Source organism: Pelophylax lessonae, assembly GCF_965119305.1.
Source record: "Pelophylax lessonae genome assembly, chromosome: 10".
Taxonomy (NCBI): Eukaryota; Metazoa; Chordata; class Amphibia; order Anura; family Ranidae; genus Pelophylax; species Pelophylax lessonae.
This window is the reverse complement of record NC_138777.1, coordinates 180446312-180470969: the sequence shown is the minus strand read 5'-3', so window position 1 is coordinate 180470969 and position 24658 is coordinate 180446312. Positions and strand designations below refer to the sequence as shown.

The window sequence follows — 24658 nt, the reverse complement described above, 5'->3', positions numbered from 1 at the left end:
CACTGCACCCCAAAAAGATTGTGTTCACTGCACCCCACAAAGGATTTTGTTCACTGCACCCCAAAAAGATTGTGTTCACTGCACCCCAAAAAGGATGTTGTTCACTGCACCCCAAAAAGGATTTTGTTCACTGCACCCCAAAAAGATTGTGTTCACTGCACCCCACAAAGGATTTTGTTCACTGCACCCCACAAAGATTGTGTTCACTGCACACCAAAAAGGATTGTGTTCACTGCACCCCAAAAAGATTTTGTTCACTGCACCCCAAAAAGATTGTGTTCACTGCAGCCCAAAAAGATTGTGTTCACTGCAGCCCAAAAAGATTGTGTTCACTGCAGCCCAAAAAGATTGTGTTCACTGCAGCCCAAAAAGATTGTGTTCACTGCAGCTCACACACAGAAAAATGGATGTGGATCACTGACACCTGCCTATCTCCAATCCCACACCACACAGCAATATCGATTGTAGTTTGTAGAACACAGTTTCCCTAAAATTCAGCAGACTCTGTCCCTAACAGGATTGAGAAGAGATCGTAGATCAGGATTGAGTGCAGATTCACCCCACCCCCCACACAGCAATATCGATTGTAGTTTGTAGAAGACACTGACCCTATAATTCAGCAGACTCTATCCCTAAAATGCCTACAACTCGCCCTGCCTAAACACTCCGACCTGTCCCTCAATTCTATCCGGACACAAATGGTTTTTTCCTGCCTATCTTTCCCTAATCAGCAGCCAGCACATTGATGTGTGCTCTGTCCCTTAGCTAAGCAGCAGAATGACGCTGCTGCGGCGGCTGCCTCGAACTTATAAAGACTTGGTCACATGCTTCAGACGGCCAATCACAGCTACTAAGACATTTGCAGGCATGGCTGGGATGGCTTAAGGCACACCAGTTAAACGATTGTTGATTGGCTGTTGAAAGCCCGCCATGAAAAGAGCGCCAAAGCATGCAAAACCCGGAAATAAAACGACCGAACACGGATTTTTACCCGAACATACAGTAAAGTGTCCGTGTCCGTGTTCGGGTAAAAAAAATCCAATTATTCGGTACGAACACGAATAATACAGTCCGTGTTCGCTCAACACTAGTTGAAAACAACAGTCTATGGTTTATTCTTCCAATTTGCTGGAAACAAGTGCAAGCATCCAAACAGCATAAATCAAACAAACATAAAATAAACCCTGGCCACTTGGGGCGTCTATCTTCACAACACAGGAACCTACCTATGGTGTCTGTCCCAACCTACTGCTGGGCAGACACTGCTGGTCATACAGCAGGAAACCAATAGTCTATTTGTTTTCTTTTCACACAGAAAAAGTCCACCACCTCACCTTCAGAAGTCTTTCGGCTCACCGCTCTCCTTAACGCACACAGCTTCAGGAGGCAGCAATCAGTAGTCATCCTCTGGATAACTTATAGAGGCCTTAATTGCCTCATCCTGAATAGTTGAAGCTTTCCACCGTCCTTAACCTTTCTGGCTACCTCTGCAGCCGACACCCGATAGTAATTGGTGAATTGTCTAAACAAGGCAGAAATGTATCTCCCGTCTGTGACAACACCCACAGATTTACCTGACTTCCTGTCACATCATGTACAGCTTCCTCATCACCAACTTATGGAGACACGCCAAATCTCCACTCCAAAACAAGGGCTTGTTTTTACTATCAGAGTAGTGTAAATATGCGCAAAATGGTTACAAACCATACGACACCATGCACACATTGGTTAGTTAATTTTATTTTAAATGGCACTCCAGCACATTTTCAGAACCCACCTGCATTGCAGCGCACTATGTTGGAAAAATGCAGCAGGACCTCCATTTTTGTTCATTGAAGTGCGTTACAGCCTATTCTTTGTGATTGGGCTGCTTAATGCTGAGTGCTTCAACATGCATCAACATATGAAAATCCGGTGCCTCATTTGGCTGCTGCTTGGTAGGCCTGAAGCCTGGGGCCTAGCCCCATGCCTAGGACTCTGCTGAGGAGAGCCAGTGATCTGCATGGAAGTGAGCATCCACAGAGATCCAGCAACCCTTGTGAGTTACCTACCTGTTTAATATAGAAGACAGCTGTCCAGCCAGTACAGACCACTAAAAGAGATTGGATCTAGGGGAGAGGAGCTGCCTCCCAGATCAGTCTGAAGTTTCATGGATACTGAAAGGCACTGGACTCAGGGGAGAGGAGTTTCCTCCCAAACCAGTCTGAACCTCAGGGTATGTTATCCATAGTTGCCAACATTTAAAAAAAAATTCCAGGGACACTTTGCAGCACAGCTGTCAATTACCCACCACACCCACTTCCCTAAAGCTCCGCCCACTCAGCATAATTAATCTCCGCCTATTTATCATCAGATTATAGGGTCTACTCAATAATGAGAGAAGTACAAAAACTACTGTTGGGAATCGGTGCAACGTTGCACAGATGCAGACGGTGCCATTGCATTGCATGTCAAATCAGACCAATTTGTACGTGGGCTAATAGAGGGGTGCTCAACTATTTGAAAACAAAACAAGTCACATCTGGGTGAGCCAAGATGGTTTTTATAGAGAAAAAGGTATTTATTCAAAATTACCCCATTAAATACATGGCAGTTAGGGGGAAACTTCACAACTTCATCACAAACTTAGCAGATGATTGTTTAGTAAATAAATATTTGACCTGAATAAGAAGCTGTTTGAGAAAGTGGCTAATTTCAGCAGTCAAATGAGAAGCCAACTTCAGCATCCTAAACAAAACATGAGGCCTCTGCATTTTAAGATCAGTGATGAGAGAGATGACTTACCTGAACTACTTACCTATCACCCCAACCCTGACCTGTGGCCCCTCCAGTCACCCCAACCCTAACCCCCCCTCAATCACCCCAACCCTGACCTGTACCCCTCCATTGCCCATCCTTGACCTGTGACCCCTCCATCACCCCAACCCTAACTTATACCCCCTCCATCACCCCAACCCTAACCTATAACATCTCCATCGCCCCATCCTTTATCTGTGACCCCTCCATCACCCCAGCCCTGTGACCCCCCCACTGTCACCCCAGCCCTGAACTTATCTTACCTGAACAGTGTGGGGTGATCTCTCTGAGTCGCATATATAAGGAATTTGGGACCCTTTCACACTGAACACCATTGACTGCATTTTGAACTGCACTTAAACTGTAAAGATAGCCCAAAACCAAAGTAATTCTATGGGCATAGTTCAGGAGGACATGATACAGTAGATGATAAGAGACTGAGGACATGATACAAGAGATGGTCAGAGACTGCGGACATGATACAGTAGATGGTCAGAAACTGAGGACATGATACAGTAGATGATCAGAGACTGAGGACATGATACAAGAGATGATAAGAGACTGCAGACATGATACAAGAGATGGTCAGAGACTGCGGACATGATACAAGAGATGGTCAGAGACTGCGGACATGATACAAGAGATGGTCAGAGACTGAGGACATGATACAGGAGATGGTCAGACACTGAGGACATGATACAAGAGAAGGACAGAGACTGCAGACATGATACAAGAGATGGTCAGAGACTGTGGACATGATACAAGAGATGGTCAGACACTGAGGACATGATACAAGAGATGGTCAGAGACTGCAGACATGATACAAGAGATGGTCAGAGACTGTGGACATGATACAAGAGATGGTCAGACACTGAGGACATGATACAAGAGATGGTCAGAGACTGCAGACATGATACAAGAGATGGTCAGAGACTGTGGACATGATACAAGAGATGGTCAGACACTGAGGACATGATACAAGAGATGGTCAGGGACTGAGGACATAATACAGGAGATGATCAGAGACTGCAGACATGATACAAGAGATGGTCAGAGACTGCAGACATGATACAGGAGATGGTCAAAGACTGCAGACATGATACAAGAGATGGTCAGACACTGAGGACATGATACAAGAGATGGTCAGAGACTGCGGACATGATACAAGAGATGGTCAGAGACTGCGGACATGATACAAGAGACGGTCAGAGACTGAGGACATAATACAGGAGATGGTCAGAGACTGCAGACATGATACAAGAGATGGTCAGAGACTGCAGACACGATACAGGAGATGGTCAGAGACTGCAGACATGATACAAGAGATGGTCAGACACTGAGGACATGATACAAGAGATGGTCGGAGACTGCGGACATGATACAAGAGATGGTCAGAGACTGCAGACATGATACAAGAGATGGTCAGAGACTGCAGACATGATACAGGAGATGGTCAGAGACTGCAGACATGATACAGGAGATGGTCAGAGACTGCAGACATGATACAAGAGATGGTCAGACACTGAGGACATGATACAAGAGATGGTCAGACACTGAGGACATGATACAAGAGATGGTCAGCGACTGCGGACATGATACAAGAGATGGTCAGAGACTGCAGACATGATACAAGAGATGGTCAGAGACTGAGGACATAATACAGGAGATGGTCAGAGACTGCAGACATGATACAAGAGATGGTCAGAGACTGCAGACATGATACAGGAGATGGTCAGAGACTGCAGACATGATACAAGAGATGGTCAGACACTGAGGACATGATACAAGAGATGGTCAGAGACTGCGGACATGATACAAGAGATGGTCAGAGACTGCAGACATGATACAGGAGATTGTCGGAGACTGCAGACATGATACAGGAGATGGTCAGAGACTGCGGACATGATACAGGAGATTGACCATCTCTTGTATCATGTCCGCAGTCTCTGACGATCTCCTGTATCATGTCTGCAGTCTCTGACCATCTCTTGTATCATGTCCTCAGTGTCTGACCATCTCTTGTATCATGTCTGCAGTCTTTGACCATCTCCTGTATCATGTCTGCAGTCTCTGACCATCTCTTGTATCATGTCTGCAGTCTCTGATCATCTCCTGTATTATGTCCTCAGTCCCTGACCATCTCTTGTATCATGTCCTCAGTGTCTGACCATCTCTTGTATCATGTCCACAGTCTCTGACCATCTCTTGTATCATGTCTGCAGTCTCTGACCATCTCTTGTATCATGTCCTCAGTGTCTGACCATCTCTTGTATCATGTCCACAGTCTCTGACCATCTCTTGTATCATGTCTGCAGTCTCTGACCATCTCTTGTATCATGTCCTCAGTGTCTGACCATCTCTTGTATCATGTCCACAGTCTCTGACCATCTCTTGTATCATGTCTGCAGTCTCTGTCCTTCTCTTGTATCATGTCCTCAGTGTCTGACCATCTCCTGTATCATGTCCTCAGTCTCTGACCATCTCTTGTATCATGTCCGCAGTCTCTGACCATCTCTTGTATCATGTCCGCAGTCTCTGACCATCTCTTGTATCATGTCTGCAGTCTCTTATCATCTCTTGTATCATGTCCTCAGTCTCTGATCATCTACTGTATCATGTCCTCAGTCTCTGACCATCTACTGTATCATGTCCGCAGTCTCTGACCATCTCTTGTATCATGTCCTCAGTCTCTTATCATCTACTGTATCATGTCCTCCTGAACTATGCCCATAGAATTACTTTGGTTTTGGGCTATCTTTACAGTTTAAGTGCAGTTCAAAATGCAGTCAATGGTGTTCAGTGTGAAAGGGTCCCAAATTCCTTATATATGCGACTCAGAGAGATCACCCCACACTGTTCAGGTAAGAGTAGTTCAGGGCTGGGGTGACAGTGGGGGGGTCACAGGGCTGGGGTGATGGAGGGGTCACAGATAAAGGATGGGGCGATGGAGAGGTTATAGGTTAGGGTTGGGGTGATGGAGGGGGTATAAGTTAGGGTTGGGGTGATGGAGGGGTCACAGGTCAAGGATGGGCAATGGAGGGGTACAGGTCAGGGTTGGGGTGATTGAGGGGGGGTTAGGGTTGGGGTGACTGGAGGGGCCACAGGTCAGGGTTGGGTTGATAGGTAAGTAGTTCAGGTAAGTCATCTCTCTCATCACTGATCTTAAAATGCAGAGGCCTCATGTTTTGTTTAGGATGCTGAAGTTGGCTTCTCATTTGACTGCTGAAATTAGCCACTTTCTCAAACAGCTTCTTATTCAGGTCAAATATTTATTTACTAAACAATCATCTGCTAAGTTTGTGATGAAGTTGTGAAGTTTCCCCCTAACTGCCATGTATTTAATGGGGTAGTTTTGAATAAATACCTTTTTCTCTATAAAAACCATCTTGGCTCACCCAGATGTGACTTGTTTTGTTTTCAAATAGTTGAGCACCCCTCTATTAGCCCACGTACAAATTGGTCTGATTTGACATGCAATGCAATGGCACCGTCTGCATCTGTGCAACGTTGCACCGATTCCCAACAGTAGTTTTTGTACTTCTCTCATTATTGAGTAGACCCTATAATCTGATGATAAATAGGCGGAGATTAATTATGCTGAGTGGGCGGAGCTTTAGGGAAGTGGGTGTGGTGGGTAATTGACAGCTGTGCTGCAAAGTGTCCCTGGAATTTTTTTTTAAATGTTGGCAACTATGGATAACATACCCTGAGGTTCAGACTGGTTTGGGAGGAAACTCCTCTCCCCTGAGTCCAGTGCCTTTCAGTATCCATGAAACTTCAGACTGATCTGGGAGGCAGCTCCTCTCCCCTAGATCCAATCTCTTTTAGTGGTCTGTACTGGCTGGACAGCTGTCTTCTATATTAAACAGGTAGGTAACTCACAAGGGTTGCTGGATCTCTGTGGATGCTCACTTCCATGCAGATCACTGGCTCTCCTCAGCAGAGTCCTAGGCATGGGGCTAGGCCCCAGGCTTCAGGCCTACCAAGCAGCAGCCAAATGAGGCACCGGATTTTCATATGTTGATGCATGTTGAAGCACTCAGCATTAAGCAGCCCAATCACAAAGAATAGGCTGTAACGCACTTCAATGAACAAAAATGGAGGTCCTGCTGCATTTTTCCAACATAGTGCGCTGCAATGCAGGTGGGTTCTGAAAATGTGCTGGAGTGCCATTTAAAATAAAATTAACTAACCAATGTGTGCATGGTGTCGTATGGTTTGTAACCATTTTGCGCATATTTACACTACTCTGATAGTAAAAACAAGCCCTTGTTTTGGAGTGGAGATTTGGCGTGTCTCCATAAGTTGGTGATGAGGAAGCTGTACATGATGTGACAGGAAGTCAGGTAAATCTGTGGGTGTTGTCACAGACGGGAGATACATTTCTGCCTTGTTTAGACAATTCACCAATTACTATCGGGTGTCGGCTGCAGAGGTAGCCAGAAAGGTTAAGGACGGTGGAAAGCTTCAACTATTCAGGATGAGGCAATTAAGGCCTCTATAAGTTATCCAGAGGATGACTACTGATTGCTGCCTCCTGAAGCTGTGTGCGTTAAGGAGAGCGGTGAGCCGAAAGACTTCTGAAGGTGAGGTGGTGGACTTTTTCTGTGTGAAAAGAAAACAAATAGACTATTGGTTTCCTGCTGTATGACCAGCAGTGTCTGCCCAGCAGTAGGTTGGGACAGACACCATAGGTAGGTTCCTGTGTTGTGAAGATAGACGCCCCAAGTGGCCAGGGTTTATTTTATGTTTGTTTGATTTATGCTGTTTGGATGCTTGCACTTGTTTCCAGCAAATTGGAAGAATAAACCATAGACTGTTGTTTTCAACCACTCCTCGGCTGTCTCTCTGTGTAACAAACCTCCCCAAGGGGTCACCCACACCCGCTACCGAGCTAACCCCTTACAATGAGTACTTGCAGTGCAAGGATCTTTTTGCTTCCATTTATTTTATTCGGTGAATCTGCATATGTTCCATTTCTTCTTCTGCCTAAAGATCAACCCTTCCCATGCTGCTGTCTGCAAATCTGTGTCTCCCTCACTGCTTGCACTACCTATTGGTGATTAGCCCAGCTCTATTAGTTAATCAGATCACCAGCCACCATAAGATTTCAAATCTTTAGCTGCCAACTGTCCCAGGCTTTAGGCTGCATTCACACCTGAGCGTAGCGATTTACTAGCGTTTTTATTTGAGAGTTTTTGAGCATTTTTAGAAGTGTATTACAAGCATGTTAGAAGCATATTACAAGCATTTTACAGCTTTAGGCGTTTTTGTTTAGCCAATAGAAAGCACTAAGGGGAGAAGAGGGGGAGGAAATTAGGGGGTGGAGAGCAGCTGTTTGAGCAGAAAAAGCATGAAAAAATGCTAGCAAAAAGTTAAAAAACAAACTTTTGTTATTAAGTCTATGAGGCCAAAAACGCTTGTAATCTGCCAAGAAGAAGTTCAAGTACTTTTTTAAATGACAGGTGTTTTGCTTCAGGCAAGAGAATGCTCATATGTGAACAATGGGACTTGTTGAGCATTTTAGAGCTACAAACTTCAAGCAGAAAATCGTTCCGGTGTGAATGGGGCCTTAAGCCCCGTACACACGTACCGATCGTCGGCATACAAATGTTCGTCTTTTCTCCCCGGGATGTCGGTGTCTGTTGAAAAGTGCAAAGACAGCACAAGGACAGCACAAGAATTTTGTCTGCAGACTTCAGCTGACTGCAGAAGTGATGTCATGTAATGGTTAACTTTCCCTGTGTTTTTAATTTTCTGAGCATGCCCAGTCTTGCAAATCTGCGGTCTGTCGGCCGAATTCTGTACTGACAGGCGAACAATCGTCCGTTCTGGTGTCCGCAGACAAAAATTTTCATGTTTGCAAGAAAGACTTTTGTCCGCGGATTGTGCGCAGACATCTGTCGGAGGCACCATACTAACACGCGTACAATCGGCAGATCTTTCGTCCGCCGACGTTTGTATGCCGACGATCGGTACGTGTGTACGGGCCTTTACAGCTACACTTGTTACAGTAAGACAAGCTACAAAAAGGAGCCAGCAGTAAATCTAACTAATCCTAGCACCTATCTAGGAGGGTGCTACACTGCTAATACATTTAACGCTACCCCCCCCCCCCCCAAACTGACAGTCGTACTGTCTGCTGTGCCTCCTATGCTCATTCATCCAGAGTTGTGTCTCATTAATACAGGAGGTGTGTTACTGGCCAGATCACCAGGTGAGAAAAAAGGAAAAAAAAAAGCCAAAGAAAAGTAAACTGTTGCAGCCACATCTAATAATTGGTAAGCTGCAATATAATACTTTTTGGTTTTGAGTTTAATACCGGAATCGGAGCCTACTCACTGTATAGAGGGTATACATAAGAGAGTCTAATAAACACAATTAAATCTCAGCACAATCATTAAAAAAAAAAAAGAAAAAATCTCTTCCATTACATATGATCTTCAGCAAGCAAAGCTAATGCTTTGTATATGTCTACCTTTAGACTATGTTTACACTTGCCTGTATGTGGGTGGGTGGTTGCAGGCATGGGAATCACACTTGTTCCTGCACTCACAACCACCCGTAGCCAAATCGTGCCAAATCATGCTGCTCTGCAGAAACATGCGGGCTCCCATTCATTCCTAATGGCACCCCTAGGAATCTTAACCTGAAGCACACTTGGGGTTGCGGGACCCGTGGGGAAATCGCATGGTCAAAAGCACCATGAGATCTCCTGCACCCCCCATTTTTAAAAAGGTGCAAGCAACCTGTAAACAAATCTAGCAATATTTGCAGGCATTGGGCCTGATATTGGTCTGCCATTGTTACCAGTGACACTTCCAACACATTTAAGTTGTGAATAGCAAAAAGTGGGATATGAGGGAAAGATGGGGAGGAAAGGGAACTTGGAAAAACAAGGGAAGACAGAGGGGAATGGGACTTTAGATGAGACTTGTGCAATGGAGTCTCCATCCCTAATATTGTATATAACTAAAGGAACACATAGTGTTCAAATATAAAAACGTGGGACTTTGTATGAGATGTGGCCAGTATACACATGATGACATAGTGGTAGTGCATATACAACTGCTGGTAAGCATTTAGAAGCATATGATTAATCATCACGTGTTTATTAACAAGTACAATAGCACATAATAACAGTATAGTAGATAAAAACATTAGATCGAAGGGGGATGTACACACAATACAAATGATAACATGATATGACCATAATAATAATATAAATACATGATACAGATAATTACAGAAATATACCAACAGACTTGGGATATAGGTAAAAAATGTAATTGGATGCATGCTGGATGTTAGCAAATGAGTTGAATGGCCTCTTGGGCTCGACGCGTATCGTGAAAGACATTTCACTTCATCAGGAGCAGGCTCGTTTTGATAACTACAAAATATATGACATATTAGATGTTGCACCTTTTGCTATTATTCATCAGGGATGGAGATGTGTCACCAGTTTTTTACTCGTGTATTAATTCACCTATACCCGAGTATAAACTATTTACCTATTATATGTCCCCCATTATAAGTTTCTCATATACACCACTGGGGATCATTTCCCCATTTGGTTATCTTTCTACCAGTATATCTATTTTTTTTTTCCCAAACGTACTGTCACTGGGGCACAGATGCCAATCCCTATCCGTCCCTGGTTGGGAACCTGCGACGTGCCCCGTCCGTTTCCGCTCCCCCCTCCCTGACCTAACGACTGGGGAGGGGGCCTGGGGCGTGGTCGCGGCCGCGGCGCGTCGGCGCCACGATCTTCCGTGATGAGCGTGACGTCAACGCGACGTTGACGTCCTGGCACGTGAATTCCATCAGCGTTGTTATTTGGGACGCCATCCTAAGCAGCTTCAGTCTGCTCGGTGGTGACCCGTTAGCTCGAACGGCCCGTGACGCTGGGAGCGATCTTTGCCTCCTCCTCAGTGCAGATTTTTCTCCATGGATTTTACCCTCATCACTTGGAATACCAGGTTACTTCCTCTACTAGTTGCCCCTCTTTTCACTTCCATCGGCCCACACCCCCTCACTCCTACCTGGGGAACATTACCCTCACCCTTATTTCCCTATCAGTCACCTCACCTACCTTTCCTTGTTTATACTTTTGAGCACCTAATTTGCCACACCAAGATATATGTATCTTGGATGAAATACCCACCCACTCCCAACTCCTCACTGCTCATGCCCACCTTCACCCAGTGCATTCTTTTGATACCCATCTACTTTGGTCTCGTTTCATCATTACCCCATTTTTCCTTCTTTGCACTCTTGGTCATGGGCTCATTTACTTTTATATCACGTCTGGTCATGGGCTTATCTATCTGACCTTTATATTATAATATTACCAGTTATACCCATTATCTTTTTTACGTTTAAATACAGCCCTATTTGACCATTAATGGAAACCCGCATACCAATTGTGGACCCTGCGCCTGGGCCTTGTGCGGAGCATTCGCCCCCTCAGTTCCCTTCATGGGTACTCCTGGGTAACCATCAGCCTCCTTGACAGTAATTACCTTATTGTAAGTCAGTATCTATAAGCAACCTTTCTGTATATACCCCTTATTGGATGCAACACCTAATATGTCATATATTTTGTAGTTATCAAAATGAGCCTGCTCCTGATGAAGTGAAATGTCTTTCACGATACGCGTCGAGCCCAAGAGGCCATTCAACTCATTTGTTAACATCCAGCATGCATCCAATTACATTTTTTACCTATATCCCAAGTCTGTTGGTATATTTCTGTAATTATCTGTATCATGTATTTACTGGCCACATCTCATACAAAGTCCCACGTTTTTATATTTGAACACTATGTGTTCCTTTAGTTATATTTAAGTTGTGAACCCAAGTGTGAGAACTGGGACAATGACCATTCCGGCATCTTTGTTTTTGTTTGGTTTATTTTGTAATGGGAATGGGAGAAGGGAATGAGTGGGATACTCCTCTGGCTCAACTAGGTTCAACTGGGACACTATACAGAAAAATGCCTGTTAGCGCTGTTTTGACGCCAGCTGAATGCCGGCCAACGCTCCCTGGTGCTTGAAGATACTGTTCTGCTGAACTGTGCTAGAACTTCGACTTTAACTCTCAGGTTAACTCAAAAGATCCTGAATTGTAGGACATTTGACTCCTGACACTCTGTTTAGCTCAAAAGTCTAGTGAACAGCTCCCTCCAGCCCTTCACTGACTGAGGTAGCTCCTTGTAACTGCTTGTGCTGCTGCAACTCTTAACATTGTAAACTTCACACTGTACACTGTATGCATTATCTCTTCAAGGCCCAACTGCTGGCTCCCCCTTTACACTGCAGGGTCCTCTGAATAGGCACCCCCTCTGACACTTCGGGGTCCTCTGACTAGGCATCCCCTCTGACACTTTAGGGTGCTCTGACTAGGCACCCCCTTTACTACTAGCTAGCTCCTGGATCCCTTGGACCTTCACCGGAGTGGTTCCCTCACAGCTAGGCAGACCCCCAGGGGTAGTTCACAGTACTCACGAACTTGGAATGCTTTCCTGGAACTAGGCCCCTCTTGCTCCACTGGTCCTCAGCACACTGGATCTCTTCTGCAGCTCAGCTCTCTCTCTGCACTCTCAGGCAAGCCGCCTGAAACACCTGATTCCTCTGACAGGAGGAGAGACAGCCGTACTCTCTCTCCTGGGACTCTGCTTCCTGCCAAAGACACTGCGTCATGCGCTCCCCTCACACTTATACCCACTTCCAGAATCCTCTGCGGCAGAATCTGCCTTCTGGGGTAGATACAGGCCTGAATGGGCCACTGATTGGGTTTACTCCACTGCCCAATGAGAATCCTCTCATTGAGCCAGTGGGGAGACTCCCCTCTCAGAAGCCACACCTGGGAGACATGACAGCCCAGATGAAAATCATGGCCCTGCTTTTAGGCAGCCAAGACCCACTATACTTTTACCTAGCACCTACCCTGTAGGGTGTTACACAAATAATTGGGGGACCCTGAGTAACGTCTTTGACTAACTATTGGGTCAGTGATGTCATCTTTGCTTACATTTAGCTGCTGACTGAGAAAATGCCATTTGTGACAAGTAGTCATTTAGGAGCAGATGTGTTGGCAGGTCATCAGGACAATGACCATTCCGGCATCTTTGTTTTTGTTTGGTTTATTTTGTAATGGGAATGGGAGAAGGGAATGAGTGGGATACTCCTCTGGCTCAACTAGGTTCAACTGGGACACTATACAGAAAAATGCCTGTTAGCGCTGTTTTGACGCCAGCTGAATGCCGGCCAACGCTCCCTGGCGCTTGAAGATACTGTGCTGCTGAACTGTGCTATAACTTTGACTTTAACTCTCAGGTTAACTCAAAAGATCCTGGATTGTAGGACATTTGACTCCTGACACTCTGTTTAGCTCAAAAATCTAGTGAACAGCTCCCTCCAGCCCTTCACTGTCTGAGGTAGCTCCTTGTAACTGCTTGTGCTGCTGCAACTCTTAACATTGTAAACTTCACACTGTAAACTTCACACTGTACGCATTATCTCTTCAAGGCCCAACTGCTGGCTCCCCCTTTACACTGCAGGGTCCTCTGAATATTCACCCCCTCTGACACTTCGGGGTCCTCTGACTAGGCATCCCCTCTGACACTTCAGGGTCCTCTGACTAGGCACCCCCTTTACTGCTAGCTAGCAGCTGGATCCCTTGGACCTTCACCGGAGTGGTCCCCTTACAGCTAGGCAGACCCCCAGGGGTAGTTCACAGTACTCACGAACTTGGAATGCTTTCCTGGAACTAGGCCCCTCTTGCTCCGCTAGTCCTCAGCACACTGGATCTCTTCTTCAGCTCAGCTCTCTCTCTGCACTCTCAGGCAAGCCGCCCGAGACACCCGATTCCTCTGACAGGAGGAGAGACAGCCGTACTCTCCCTACTGGGACTCTGCTTCCCGCCAAAGACGCTGCATCATGCGCTACCCTCACACTTATACCCACTTCCAGAATCCTCTGCGGCAGAATCTGTCTTCTGGGGTAGATACAGGCCTGAATGGGCCACTGATTGGGTTTCCTCCGCTGCCCAATGAGAATCCTCTCATGGAGCCAGTAGGGAGACTCCCCTCTCAGAAGCTGCTGACTGAGAAAATGCCATTTGTGACAAGTAGTCATTTAGGAGCAGATGTGTTGGCAGGTCATCAGGATCATTGCTCATAATGACGACTACTCTGATACGTCGGAGAACGTGACATCATTTTCCTGCTCCCAAACAACATGCAGGTTATGGAGGTGCTGCGAGTGAAGCGGAAGAGGGGAGCAGACCTGGTGAAGGTGCTGCTTATCAAATGGAGAAGGAAGGGGAACGGCCTAACACAAACTCCCGGGCAGAGCAGCTTCATACATCTCTGCAGCTTCAGGAGCTGAGACCAGAAGGTCCAGTTTCAGAGCATGTAGCAATAGCAATGGTCCCAGTCCTCAATAGAATTGTAAATTCTAAATTAAAGAGATAAATCCATGAGGTGGCATGTATCTCGTTGGACTCAACCCATAGTATCTGGCATATTTTAGACAGTGGCTGAATTCCTGGAGTTCCACTTTAACACACAGCACAGTATGCAGCGTTCAGATGTATGTAACAAGCAGCTATACCTTCTTAAAGTGATTGTAAACCCTTACATATACCCAGTAAAGTGACTGGCCTGATACACAGAGATAAAACACATCCTCCTACATAAATTGTACCTGTTTATCTACAGCGATCTTTCTTCTACATCTATTCAAAGTGCAAAATTTACTCAGGATCCCTGAGCTCTGAAAAGCAGTGGGCGGAGAGCCAAGTTACAGCAGTGAAGAGAGCTCTGAGAGCTGGCTGGAGGGAAGGGACACACGCCCCTTCACACAGGAACAGACCTGAGGCTGTCAGTCTGATGGAGCTCCCTCCCCTGTCACCATTTTTCTCACGGTGTCAGGAAAACTTGTAAGAAGTAACTCTTGCTCTTGCATATAGCAGAGGAAAGAGGCAGCGGACAGAAATGACACTTAGTGCTCTGGATTGAGACAAGCACACACTATAAAGTTATATGCTTTGTTCATATTTCATGTCTTAGGTTTACAACCACTTTAATGCAGAGTTCAAGAGTAGGCCCCGTGCACCTACTCCACCACCCCACAAGCAAAAATTGCTTTCTAACCCTGCCTATTTTAACCACCAGCCCACAATTTTCTGAAACAAAAATCTACAACCTTCCTCCGCCCCAGATAAATTTTCTCCTCGTTACCCTCCAAGCAGAAATACATTGCTCCCCTCACCCCAAGACAAAGCCAACTCCAAGCAAAATGTTTACCCTAGGCAAAATTTTCCTGCTCATTTCTCTCCAAATCAAAAATCTGAAAACATCGCCCCCGCAGAACCCTCTTTGCTCAACCCTCCCCCAGCCAAAGTCCCCACCCAGAAAAAATGCTGGAATCAAAATGGTCAGCCCTGGATGCAGACTGCACAAATTTGATTTGTCATTTGTAATGATACTGCAATTATTTGAGGGAACAGAGCAGGACAAATATTTGTATAGGAAGTAAAGGTTTTCTTTATATTATGCTATTTTTAGTATTAAAAATTAGACCAGCTAGCAGTAGAATAACGTCCTTACATGATGTCTCAAACTTACAAGCCGACCTCAATGCACTGTTTAATTGGACAACTTTGTGGCAGATGAGGTTTAATGTTGATAAATGTAAATGTATGCATTTGGGTGCTAAGAATATGCATGCATCATACATACTAGGGGGAGTACAACTGGGGGAATCAATAGCGGAGAAGGATTTGGGTGTTCTGGTAGATTATAAGCTTCATAATAGCAAGTAATTCCAAGATGTGGTTTCCAAAGTGATCACAATCCTTTCTTGCATTAAAAGAGGTATGGACTGCAGAGAGAGAAATATAATTTTGCCCCTGTACAAATCGTTAGTAAGACCTCCTCTGGAAAAGGAAGTTTAGTTTTGGGCACGGTTTCACAAAAAGGATATTGGGGAACTGGAGAAAGTGCAGAGAAGGGCAACCAAACTGATGAGAGGCATGGAGGAGCTCAGCTATGAGGAAAGATTAGAGGAACTAAATTTATTTTCTCTTGAGAAGAGGAGATTAGGATGTATAAATACATAGATGGTCCATATAGTGAACATGGTGTTGAGTTATTCACTTTAAGGTCATCAAAGAGGACAAGGGGGGCACTCTTTACATCTGGAGGGATTTAACCTCCAAATACAGAAAGGTTTCTTCACAGTAACATCTGCGAAAATGTGGAATATGCTTCTTCAACAGTTGATTTTGGTCAGCCCAGTAGATTGTTTCAAAAAAGGCCTGGATTCTTTCCTAAATGTACATAATATAACTGGATACTAATATTTAGAGGTAAAGTTGATCCAGGGAATATCCGATTTCCTCTTGGAGGATCAGCAAAAAAATTGTTTCCCAGCTGGGAAAAATGTTATCATACTAAATAGTTTTTTCTTTTTTGCCTTCCTCTTGATCAACTGTGGATAAAGAATTGTGTATATGGAGGTTTTCCATTTGTGTGTGTTTTGGTATTTTCTTTTTTTTTTCTGAAGGTGGAACTGTAAGTGTAACTGTAAATTAAAATTTTAATTAAAATTAAAAAAAAATTAAAAATTAAAAAAACACCCCTGCTACCAACTGTGATTCTACATATAGCTTGTGTCAGCTGCTGCTACAAAGGCACCTAATTGCCTTAAATATGAAATACAAAAACAACCCAAAGAAAAAAACAGCTCTGTACAAATAATATAACTTTTAAACAACAACTTATTTAAACATAACATACTGTAAATAATAATAATCAGGTGCAATAATAAAACCCCAAAAGTAACAATGTGCTGGAAAGGTCCAAACTAGTGACCATAAAGTCCTAAAAGGTAACAATGTGCTAAAAAGTCCAAGCCAGTGATCATGCTCTGTGCCAACTAAAATGCATTAACAATGGCGCAAAATATGTGATTCATCCATAAGGTGTCATCCACAATGGTGCCTCCACACCCGCTAGATAATTGAACCCCTATTTCACACAGCACTCACCAGAAGAGATTGATCTCTTGTGCTAGCAATAGAGTCAAAATGTGCCAATAAGCTCCAAATGTGGGTATATCCAATGTTCTGATCACCAAGCAACTGTGGTCCTAAGCACAGCTTCAATCATTCACGTTTGGAAATGGGGGGCAGATGGGTAAGTGCAACTAAATCAGTCCCTTCCCCAATCGGTCATGGAGAAACAAGAAGAAAGTATCCCAAGCGGATTTGAGTGGACAAGACTGATCAATGTAAATAAAGTATGAAAAATTCAAACTCTATTTACATTGATCATTCTTGTCCACTCAAATCCCCTTGGGACACTTTCTTCTTGTTTCTCCAATCGTTCACATTTGGGCCAGATACATTTGGTATTAACATAAAGGGAAGTAAGAAGAGCCTCTCATTGTGAATTACCATTTTAATAATAATATAAGTAAAGGCCAAATGCACTTACATGTGAAAAATGACAGAGAACTCATACAGTATAAACCAGGAAGACCTGCTGTGCACAACCAGTGTGTTCTCTAACGAGTTAATGTGACGCCACCAGAAGTCTTGCCTGGCTTTGTTATCCTGAAATTTTATCTAAGAATATTGAAATGTTGCCTCATTTTCCATTGCCCCGGGGTAATTTATATATTTTAGATATATAACTAAAAACCATGAATAAATAATACATGCCTTACCAAACTGACGACTGATACCAGAGTAAAATCCACAGTTACTGTAGTAGTTTGGTTCGGGTAATTCACTGGGCGCACCTTTATGCTTGGATATTCCAGTTTAATATCACTGTAAGAACAATTCTTACTGTGGAGTACATCTAAAATAGAAGAAGGCAAGGATAACACATAACAGACTTTTTAGTATCTATAAATAGTAAATAAACAGTATAAATAAATAGTATAAAAGTATAATAAATAAATAGTATAAAAGCCTCAAGTCACTTTGCATTCTGTTGGGGATATTAACTGTAACTAACACCTTTTTGTTACAGAAGTAGAAAGTACATATATACAGCAAAGAAGAAAATAGAATATTTAACTTAACCACTTGCCGACAGCTCACTCGAGCTCTACTGCGGCAAAGTGGTTAGTTATCGTCCAGCGACGTAGACCTACGTCGCTGGACTCCTCCCCTTGTGGGCGGCGCTCGCGCACCGCCGGAGGCTCGCTCCCGCTGTATTCATTCACAGCGGGAGTCGGACCAGGGGAGGAACGGCGGCGATCGCCGCTGCTCTTCCCTGATCATCGGGGAATCGAGTTTGGAGATCCGCCCGCTTGTGTAAACAAAGCGGGCGGACCTCCTAAGTGACAGACAGTGACAGATTGCAGGGTTCAGCATAGCTGAACATGCAATCTGTCCCTGTGTCACTCAGTCACCTCCCCCCACACATGTTAGTAAGCACCAGGCATACATTAACCTCTCCCTCTCCAATAAAATTAACCCCTTCCCTGCCAGTGTCATTTTTACAGTAACAGTGCATATTTATAGCACTGATTACTGTAGAAATGTCACTGGTACCCCCAAAAGTGTCAAAAATGTCAGTCAAGGGTCCGATCTGTCCGCCGCAAAGTCGCAGTCCCGCAAAAAAAATCGCAGATCGCCGCCATTACTCTTTAAAAAAAAACACCAAAAATGACAGAAATCTTTCCCTTAGTTAGTAAACGCAATAACTTTTGCGCAAACCAATCAAAATACGCTTATTGAGATTTTTTTTTTTACCAAACATAGGTAGCAGAAAACAAATTGGCCAAAAATGTAAAAAAGTTTTGATTTTTACATTTTTTTTGGGGGGGGGGGGGGGAATTTCATATAAAAAATTTGAAAAATATTGTTATTTTTTCAAAATTTACGCTCTTTTTTTGTTTATAGCGCAAAAAGTAAAAATCGCACAGGTGATCAAATACCACCAAAAGAAAGCTCTGTTTGTGGGAAAAAAAAGGACGTAAATTTTGTTTGGGTACGGCGTCGCACGACCGCGCAATTGTCCGTTAAATTAGCACAGTGGCGAATCGCAAAAAGTGGCCTGGACGTAAGACAGCAAAATCCTCCGGTGGTAAAGTGGTTAATTTATTGTCTTGTATACTTAGGCCAATGCTTAAGCTGGGTACACATTGTGAGTAGAGATGGCCTTGCGGTTCGCCCGGCGGTCAGTTCGTGGCAAATTTTGCTTGTTCGCTACCCACCAAATTTTCGGACACATGGCGTCGTTCGCGGTGGCCATATTTGTTTACATTGGGGAGAACTTTGACCCATGACACAGCCGTCAGGTGGAACGAGACAGCCAATTGAAACATTCCTGCACATGGACAGTCCCTTTACCCTATAAATAGACCCGATCTGGTGGCCATTTCACATTCCGCTTTCTGCCATTGTAGGGAGAGGTCTGCTGTGCTCATCAGGAAGAGTTTGCTAGACACATATAGCGCTGTGAAGATCCACAAAAGTCCTTATCAGGGCTGGTATTTTTCGGTATAGGTCTAGTATCTTTTGAGCTTGGGGGAGAGGTATCCAGTGGTTGCTTTAGGGGCAGTTAGAGATCGGCTGCAGTCACACACAAATCACTCTGTCAATGTCCACAAAAGTCATTTAAAATGCTCCAATGTTGTTTTAGGGTCTATTACAGTCTCTTTACTATAGGGAGAGGTATCCAGTGGTTGCTTTAGGGGCAGTTAGAGATTGGCTGCAGTCACACACAAATCGCTCTGTCAATATCCACAAAAGTAATTTAAAATGCTCCAATGTTGTTATAGGGTCTATTACAGTCTCTTTACTATAGGGGCAGGTATCCAGTGGTTGCTTTAGGGGCAGTTAGAGATCGGCTGCAGTCACACAGAAATCGCTTTGTCAATGTCCAAAAAAGTCATTTAAAATGCTCCAATGTCGTTTTAGGGTCTATTACAGCCTCTTTACTATAGGGGCAGGTATCCAGTGGTTGCTTTAGGGGCAGTTAGAGATCGGCTGCAGTCACACACAAATTGCTCTGTTAATGTCCACAAAAGTCATGTAAATGGCTGCAATTTTTCTGGTATTGCTGTGCAGTGCACTAAAAAGGGGGTGGGGGTGGGGGAGGGGGGTAATCCACAGTATAATATACTTTGTAGAAAGCATATTATAGTGGATTAGTACTATTATTGGGCACTGTGCAGCATTGTGACAGGTGTGGTGGTGAGACTGAGCGTTTCTGCAGCAACACTACACACAGTGACAAAAGCATTTATAATGTATTATAACTGGTGTGTGTGATAGACCAATTGCCCCCCCCCCCAATGCCACTGTCAGGAAGGTTCTGGCAGAGGATGAGTTAAATCCACAGCCTAATCCTGGCTCCACCCTTCTCATCAAGGAAGAGCACTATTTAAGCTGGATCAGCACACAGGTTCAGTGCTGCTTTGTCTTCAGCCTTGGATACCTGTTACCTGTTTACCTGCACTTGTTCCTAGTTCCAGACCCGGCTTGTCCTGACGATTCTCTGATCTCCACCTGCACCGACCTTGGCTTGTCCCGTGACCACTCTTCCTGTCTGCTCCTACTGGCTTATACGTTACCAATTGGCTCCTGACCCGGCTTGTCTTACTACGCTTCTGTCATTCCCAGATCCGTCCATCCTGCCTGGGAAGCTCTTCCTGTTATCCAGGAAACCCTGCTTCCAGCACCTGCTGCCTGCACAAGACCCGGCTCATCGGACTTCTCTGGCAAACTTCACCAGTAGCCATCGTCCGCTTCAAGCAAGTCTCCAGGCGCTCGTGCTACTCTACACTCCGGTGTCCCCTGTTTGCACTATCAGGGGTCCCGAGTCGGAGGCGCAAGGGAGGCCTTCCTCACAGTGTCAGGCTCATCTCCAGGTACGTGATAGTACAAAGCAGCCAGATGTCTGAGCCTGACCGAGGAACCTCCCCTATGGACGAGTTATGTCATCACCTGGCGGCACTGACCCAATCAGTCAAAGACTTACAAGAAGGCTATAACCGACTTGAAGAACGGGTCCAGTCACTTACCCCGCCAGCCTCCTCTCCAAACGCCCAGGGGGGATCTCCTGCTACACCTACAGTCATGGTTTTGCCTCCAGAACCTCGTGTACCTACCCCGGAAAAGTTCTCTGGAGATCGCAGCAAGTTCAGGTCCTTCCATAATGCCTGCGAACTTTATTTTGCATTACAACCCCGGACTTTTTCACTCGAGGCCACTAAAGTAGGCTTCGTCATTTCCCTTCTACAAGGCGAACCCCAGTCCTGGGCCCACCGTTTACTTGAACAAAAGGATCCCTGCTTATCCAGTTTAAACTTGTTCTTTGGAGCTATGGCCCAGTTATATGAGGACCCGCAGAAAACCACTACGGCTGAGGCCGCCCTCTACACCCTTCAGCAAGGCCGCAGAGCAGCAGAGGACTATGTAACTGACTTTAGAAGGTGGAGTGCTGATACTAACTGGAATGATGCTGCCCTCCGCCACCAATTTCGTATGGGATTATCTGACTCTCTGAAAGACGAATTGGCCCGTGTAGGGGTGCCAGATACTCTGGAAGCCCTGATACACCTGGCGATCCAGATCGATAGACGCCTAAGGGAGCGTCGTGCAGAAAGATCATCTGGTCAATCCCGACCTGTATGGATGATGCCTCAAGTCTTCAGACCTTCTGGTCCGACATTCCCAGCATCCGCTCCTCCCACCACTGACTCTTCTGAACCAATGCAGCTTGGCATAATCCGTCCTTCCCTTACCCCAGAAGAACGTCAACGCCGGCGTCTGAATAACTTGTGCCTGTACTGTGGAGAAGATGGACACTATGTGAGGTCTTGTCCAGCTAAAAGCCGTAAGTGTCTAACCCTTTCTTCTACCAACCAAGGGTTGAGCCTCCACAATTCATCTCACCTGACTGTGCTTATTTCATTACAGCTTCCAGAAGGGGCTATCCAGGCACCCGCCATTATTGATTCAGGAGCCTGTAGCTGTTTTATTGACCTGAAATTTGCGACTCAGCTAAAGGTTCCACTAAGGCCCAGATCACAGGGACTGACTATACATTTGGCTGACGGATCTCGTATCAGATCTGGACCTGTCACACAAGAGACTCTTCCCTTGCATGCTACCATATCGGGTAACCACAAAGAGTTACTACGCCTAGATGTTATCACCTCACCACTGTTCCCCATCATTCTGGGCATGCCTTGGCTGCAGGCACACAATCCCTGCATTAATTGGAAAACGGGAGAGATTAAATTCCAGTCCTCTTACTGTCAACAACTCTGCCTCTTCCAATCACAAGACCCCCTGTCTCCATTACTGTGTATGGATTCTGACACCGAATCGTGTTCTTCTGTGCCTGCAATCTACCACGATTTCTTAGACGTCTTCAGCAAGAAGGGAGCAGAGACTCTTCCCCCTCACAGACCATACGATTGCCCTATCGAGCTTCTTCCCGGAGCCGAAATACCCTTCGGACGGATTTTCCCACTCACTGAACTTGAACTTTCCGCACTAAAGGAATACCTTGATGATAGCCTGAGAAAGGGGTTTATCCGCCCTTCCACATCCCCGGCAGGAGCTGGGATTTTCTTTGTAGAAAAAAAAGACCACTCACTCCGCCCCTGTGTGGACTATCGTGATCTAAATAAAATTACGATTAAGAATCGTTACCCGTTACCATTAGTGCCGGAACTATTCCAGAGACTCCGCTGTGCCACCATTTTTACTAAATTGGACTTACGGGGGGCATATAATCTAGTGCGAATCAGGGAAGGTGACGAGTGGAAAACAGCATTTCGCACCCGTTTCGGGCATTATGAGTACCTAGTGATGCCCTTTGGGCTTTGCAACGCCCCAGCCACCTTCCAGCACTTTGTTAATGACATTTTCCGAGATTTTCTGGACTTGTTTGTTATTGTTTATCTTGATGATATTTTGATATTTTCCTCCACCATAGAAGACCATCACGAACACGTAAGAAATGTCCTTGCCCGTCTCAGACAGCATGGCTTATACGCAAAACCTGAGAAGTGTGAGTTCAGTCGACAGAGTATCCAATTCCTTGGTCTGATTCTTTCCACAGAAGGTATTAAAATGGATCCTCAAAAGGTTTCTGCTATTTTACACTGGCCGGTTCCCACTGATAAAAAAGGGGTGCAACGGTTCGTAGGGTTCTCAAACTTTTATCGGAAGTTTATCAAGAATTTCTCCGCAATCATCTCCCCCATCACTCAGTTAACCAGACAAGGTATCCGTTTCCTGTGGACTCCTGAGGCGCAGATCGCATTTGAAACCCTAAAGGATTTCTTCACCTCTGCACCAGTCCTTCGACACCCAGATCCTGGTCTGCCTTATGTCCTAGAAGTAGACGCATCTGAGTCGGCTGTAGGAGCAGTATTGTCGCAGCGGGCAGGAGCCAAAGCTCTGTTACACCCCGTTGCCTTCTTCTCACGCAAGTTATCTTCGGCAGAGAGAAATTATGACGTCGGTGATCGAGAGCTCTTGGCAATTAAGGCTGCCTTGGAAGAGTGGAGATATCTCTTAGAAGGGGCAGCCCATCCTATTCTAGTGTACACAGACCACAAGAATCTAGAATACTTGCAAGCAGCTAGACGCTTAAAACCCCGCCAGGCCAGGTGGGCTCTCTTTTTCTCCAGATTTTCCTTTCATGTCACTTACAGGCCAGGATCAAAGAACACAAAACCGGATGCATTATCCCGTATGTTTTCTGATGCTGAGAGATCTGCAGTCCCAGATACAATTCTGTCATCAGGAAACTTCCTGTTACTGCAAGACGACTTACTGCTACAGCTCAAACAGGCCTCTAAGGATATTTCCCCACTTCCCGGAGTTTCCTTACAGGTTAGGGACGGACTTTTATGGCATAATAACAAAATATTTGTACCTGAGAGATTGCGGGTCCCTGTCTTGGGTCTCTGCCATGACCATTCCCTTGCAGGACATTTTGGAGTCCATAAGTCCTCTGAGCTACTTCAACGCACCTTTTGGTGGCCTGATCTGCAGAAGGATTGTAAAAGGTACATTGAAACCTGTGTTACATGTATCCGGAACAAGACCCCCAGGTCTAAATCTTGGGGCTTGCTCAAACCCTTACCAGTCCCTGACAGAGCATGGAAAATGATTTCAATGGACTTTATCGTTGAACTCCCGCCATCTGAAGGCTACACTACCATCTTCGTGGTGGTAGACCGGCTATCCAAGATGGCGCATTTCTTACCCATGAAGGGCACTCCCTCGGCCATGGATACAGCCAAGTTGTTCATCAAAGAGATTGTGAGACTGCATGGAGTTCCTGCCAACATAGTATCCGACCGCGGAGTCCAGTTCACCTCCAGATTTTGGAAATCCCTTTGTGAGAAATTGGATATTGAACTGTCCTTTTCTTCAGCATATCACCCACAGACCAACGGTCAAATGGAAAGGACCAATCAGACACTGGAACAGTATCTACGCTGTTTTTCGTCCTTTTCCCAGGATGATTGGGTGACGCTATTGCCACTAGCGGAGTTCGCATACAACAACTCTGAACATTCGGCTACCAAGCAGACTCCATTCTTTGCCAATTATGGTTACCATCCTTCTTTTCTGATCACCACAGTACCTGAATGTCCTGTCCCTGCTGTCCAGGACACAATAAACTTTTTTGCATCCAACACTGAGTTACTTCAGGAAACCATGGCCAAGGCTCAGGAAAATAATAAAAAATTCTTTGACAGGAAAAGAAGGGGAGAGCTGATATTGGAACCTGGTGATCAGGTATGGTTGGCCACAACCAATTTGAAGCTTACCTGTCCCTCAAGAAAACTTGGACCTAAATTTT

The 24658-nt window shown here is 45.1% G+C and overlaps 1 protein-coding gene across 1 annotated transcript in view; it reads right to left on the bottom strand.

Moving 5' to 3' along the window:
• LOC309565542 (5-hydroxytryptamine receptor 3A-like) overlaps nucleotides 1-24658 on the bottom strand; it is a gene marked incomplete at both ends in the record, with an annotated part of 97818 nt that overhangs the window by 56885 nt on the left and 16275 nt on the right. Inside the window, one exon of the mRNA XM_082270500.1 lies at nucleotides 17535-17671. Within this exon, the coding sequence (XP_082126626.1) occupies nucleotides 17535-17671 (137 nt within the window). The remainder of the gene's footprint in view (nucleotides 1-17534; nucleotides 17672-24658) is intronic.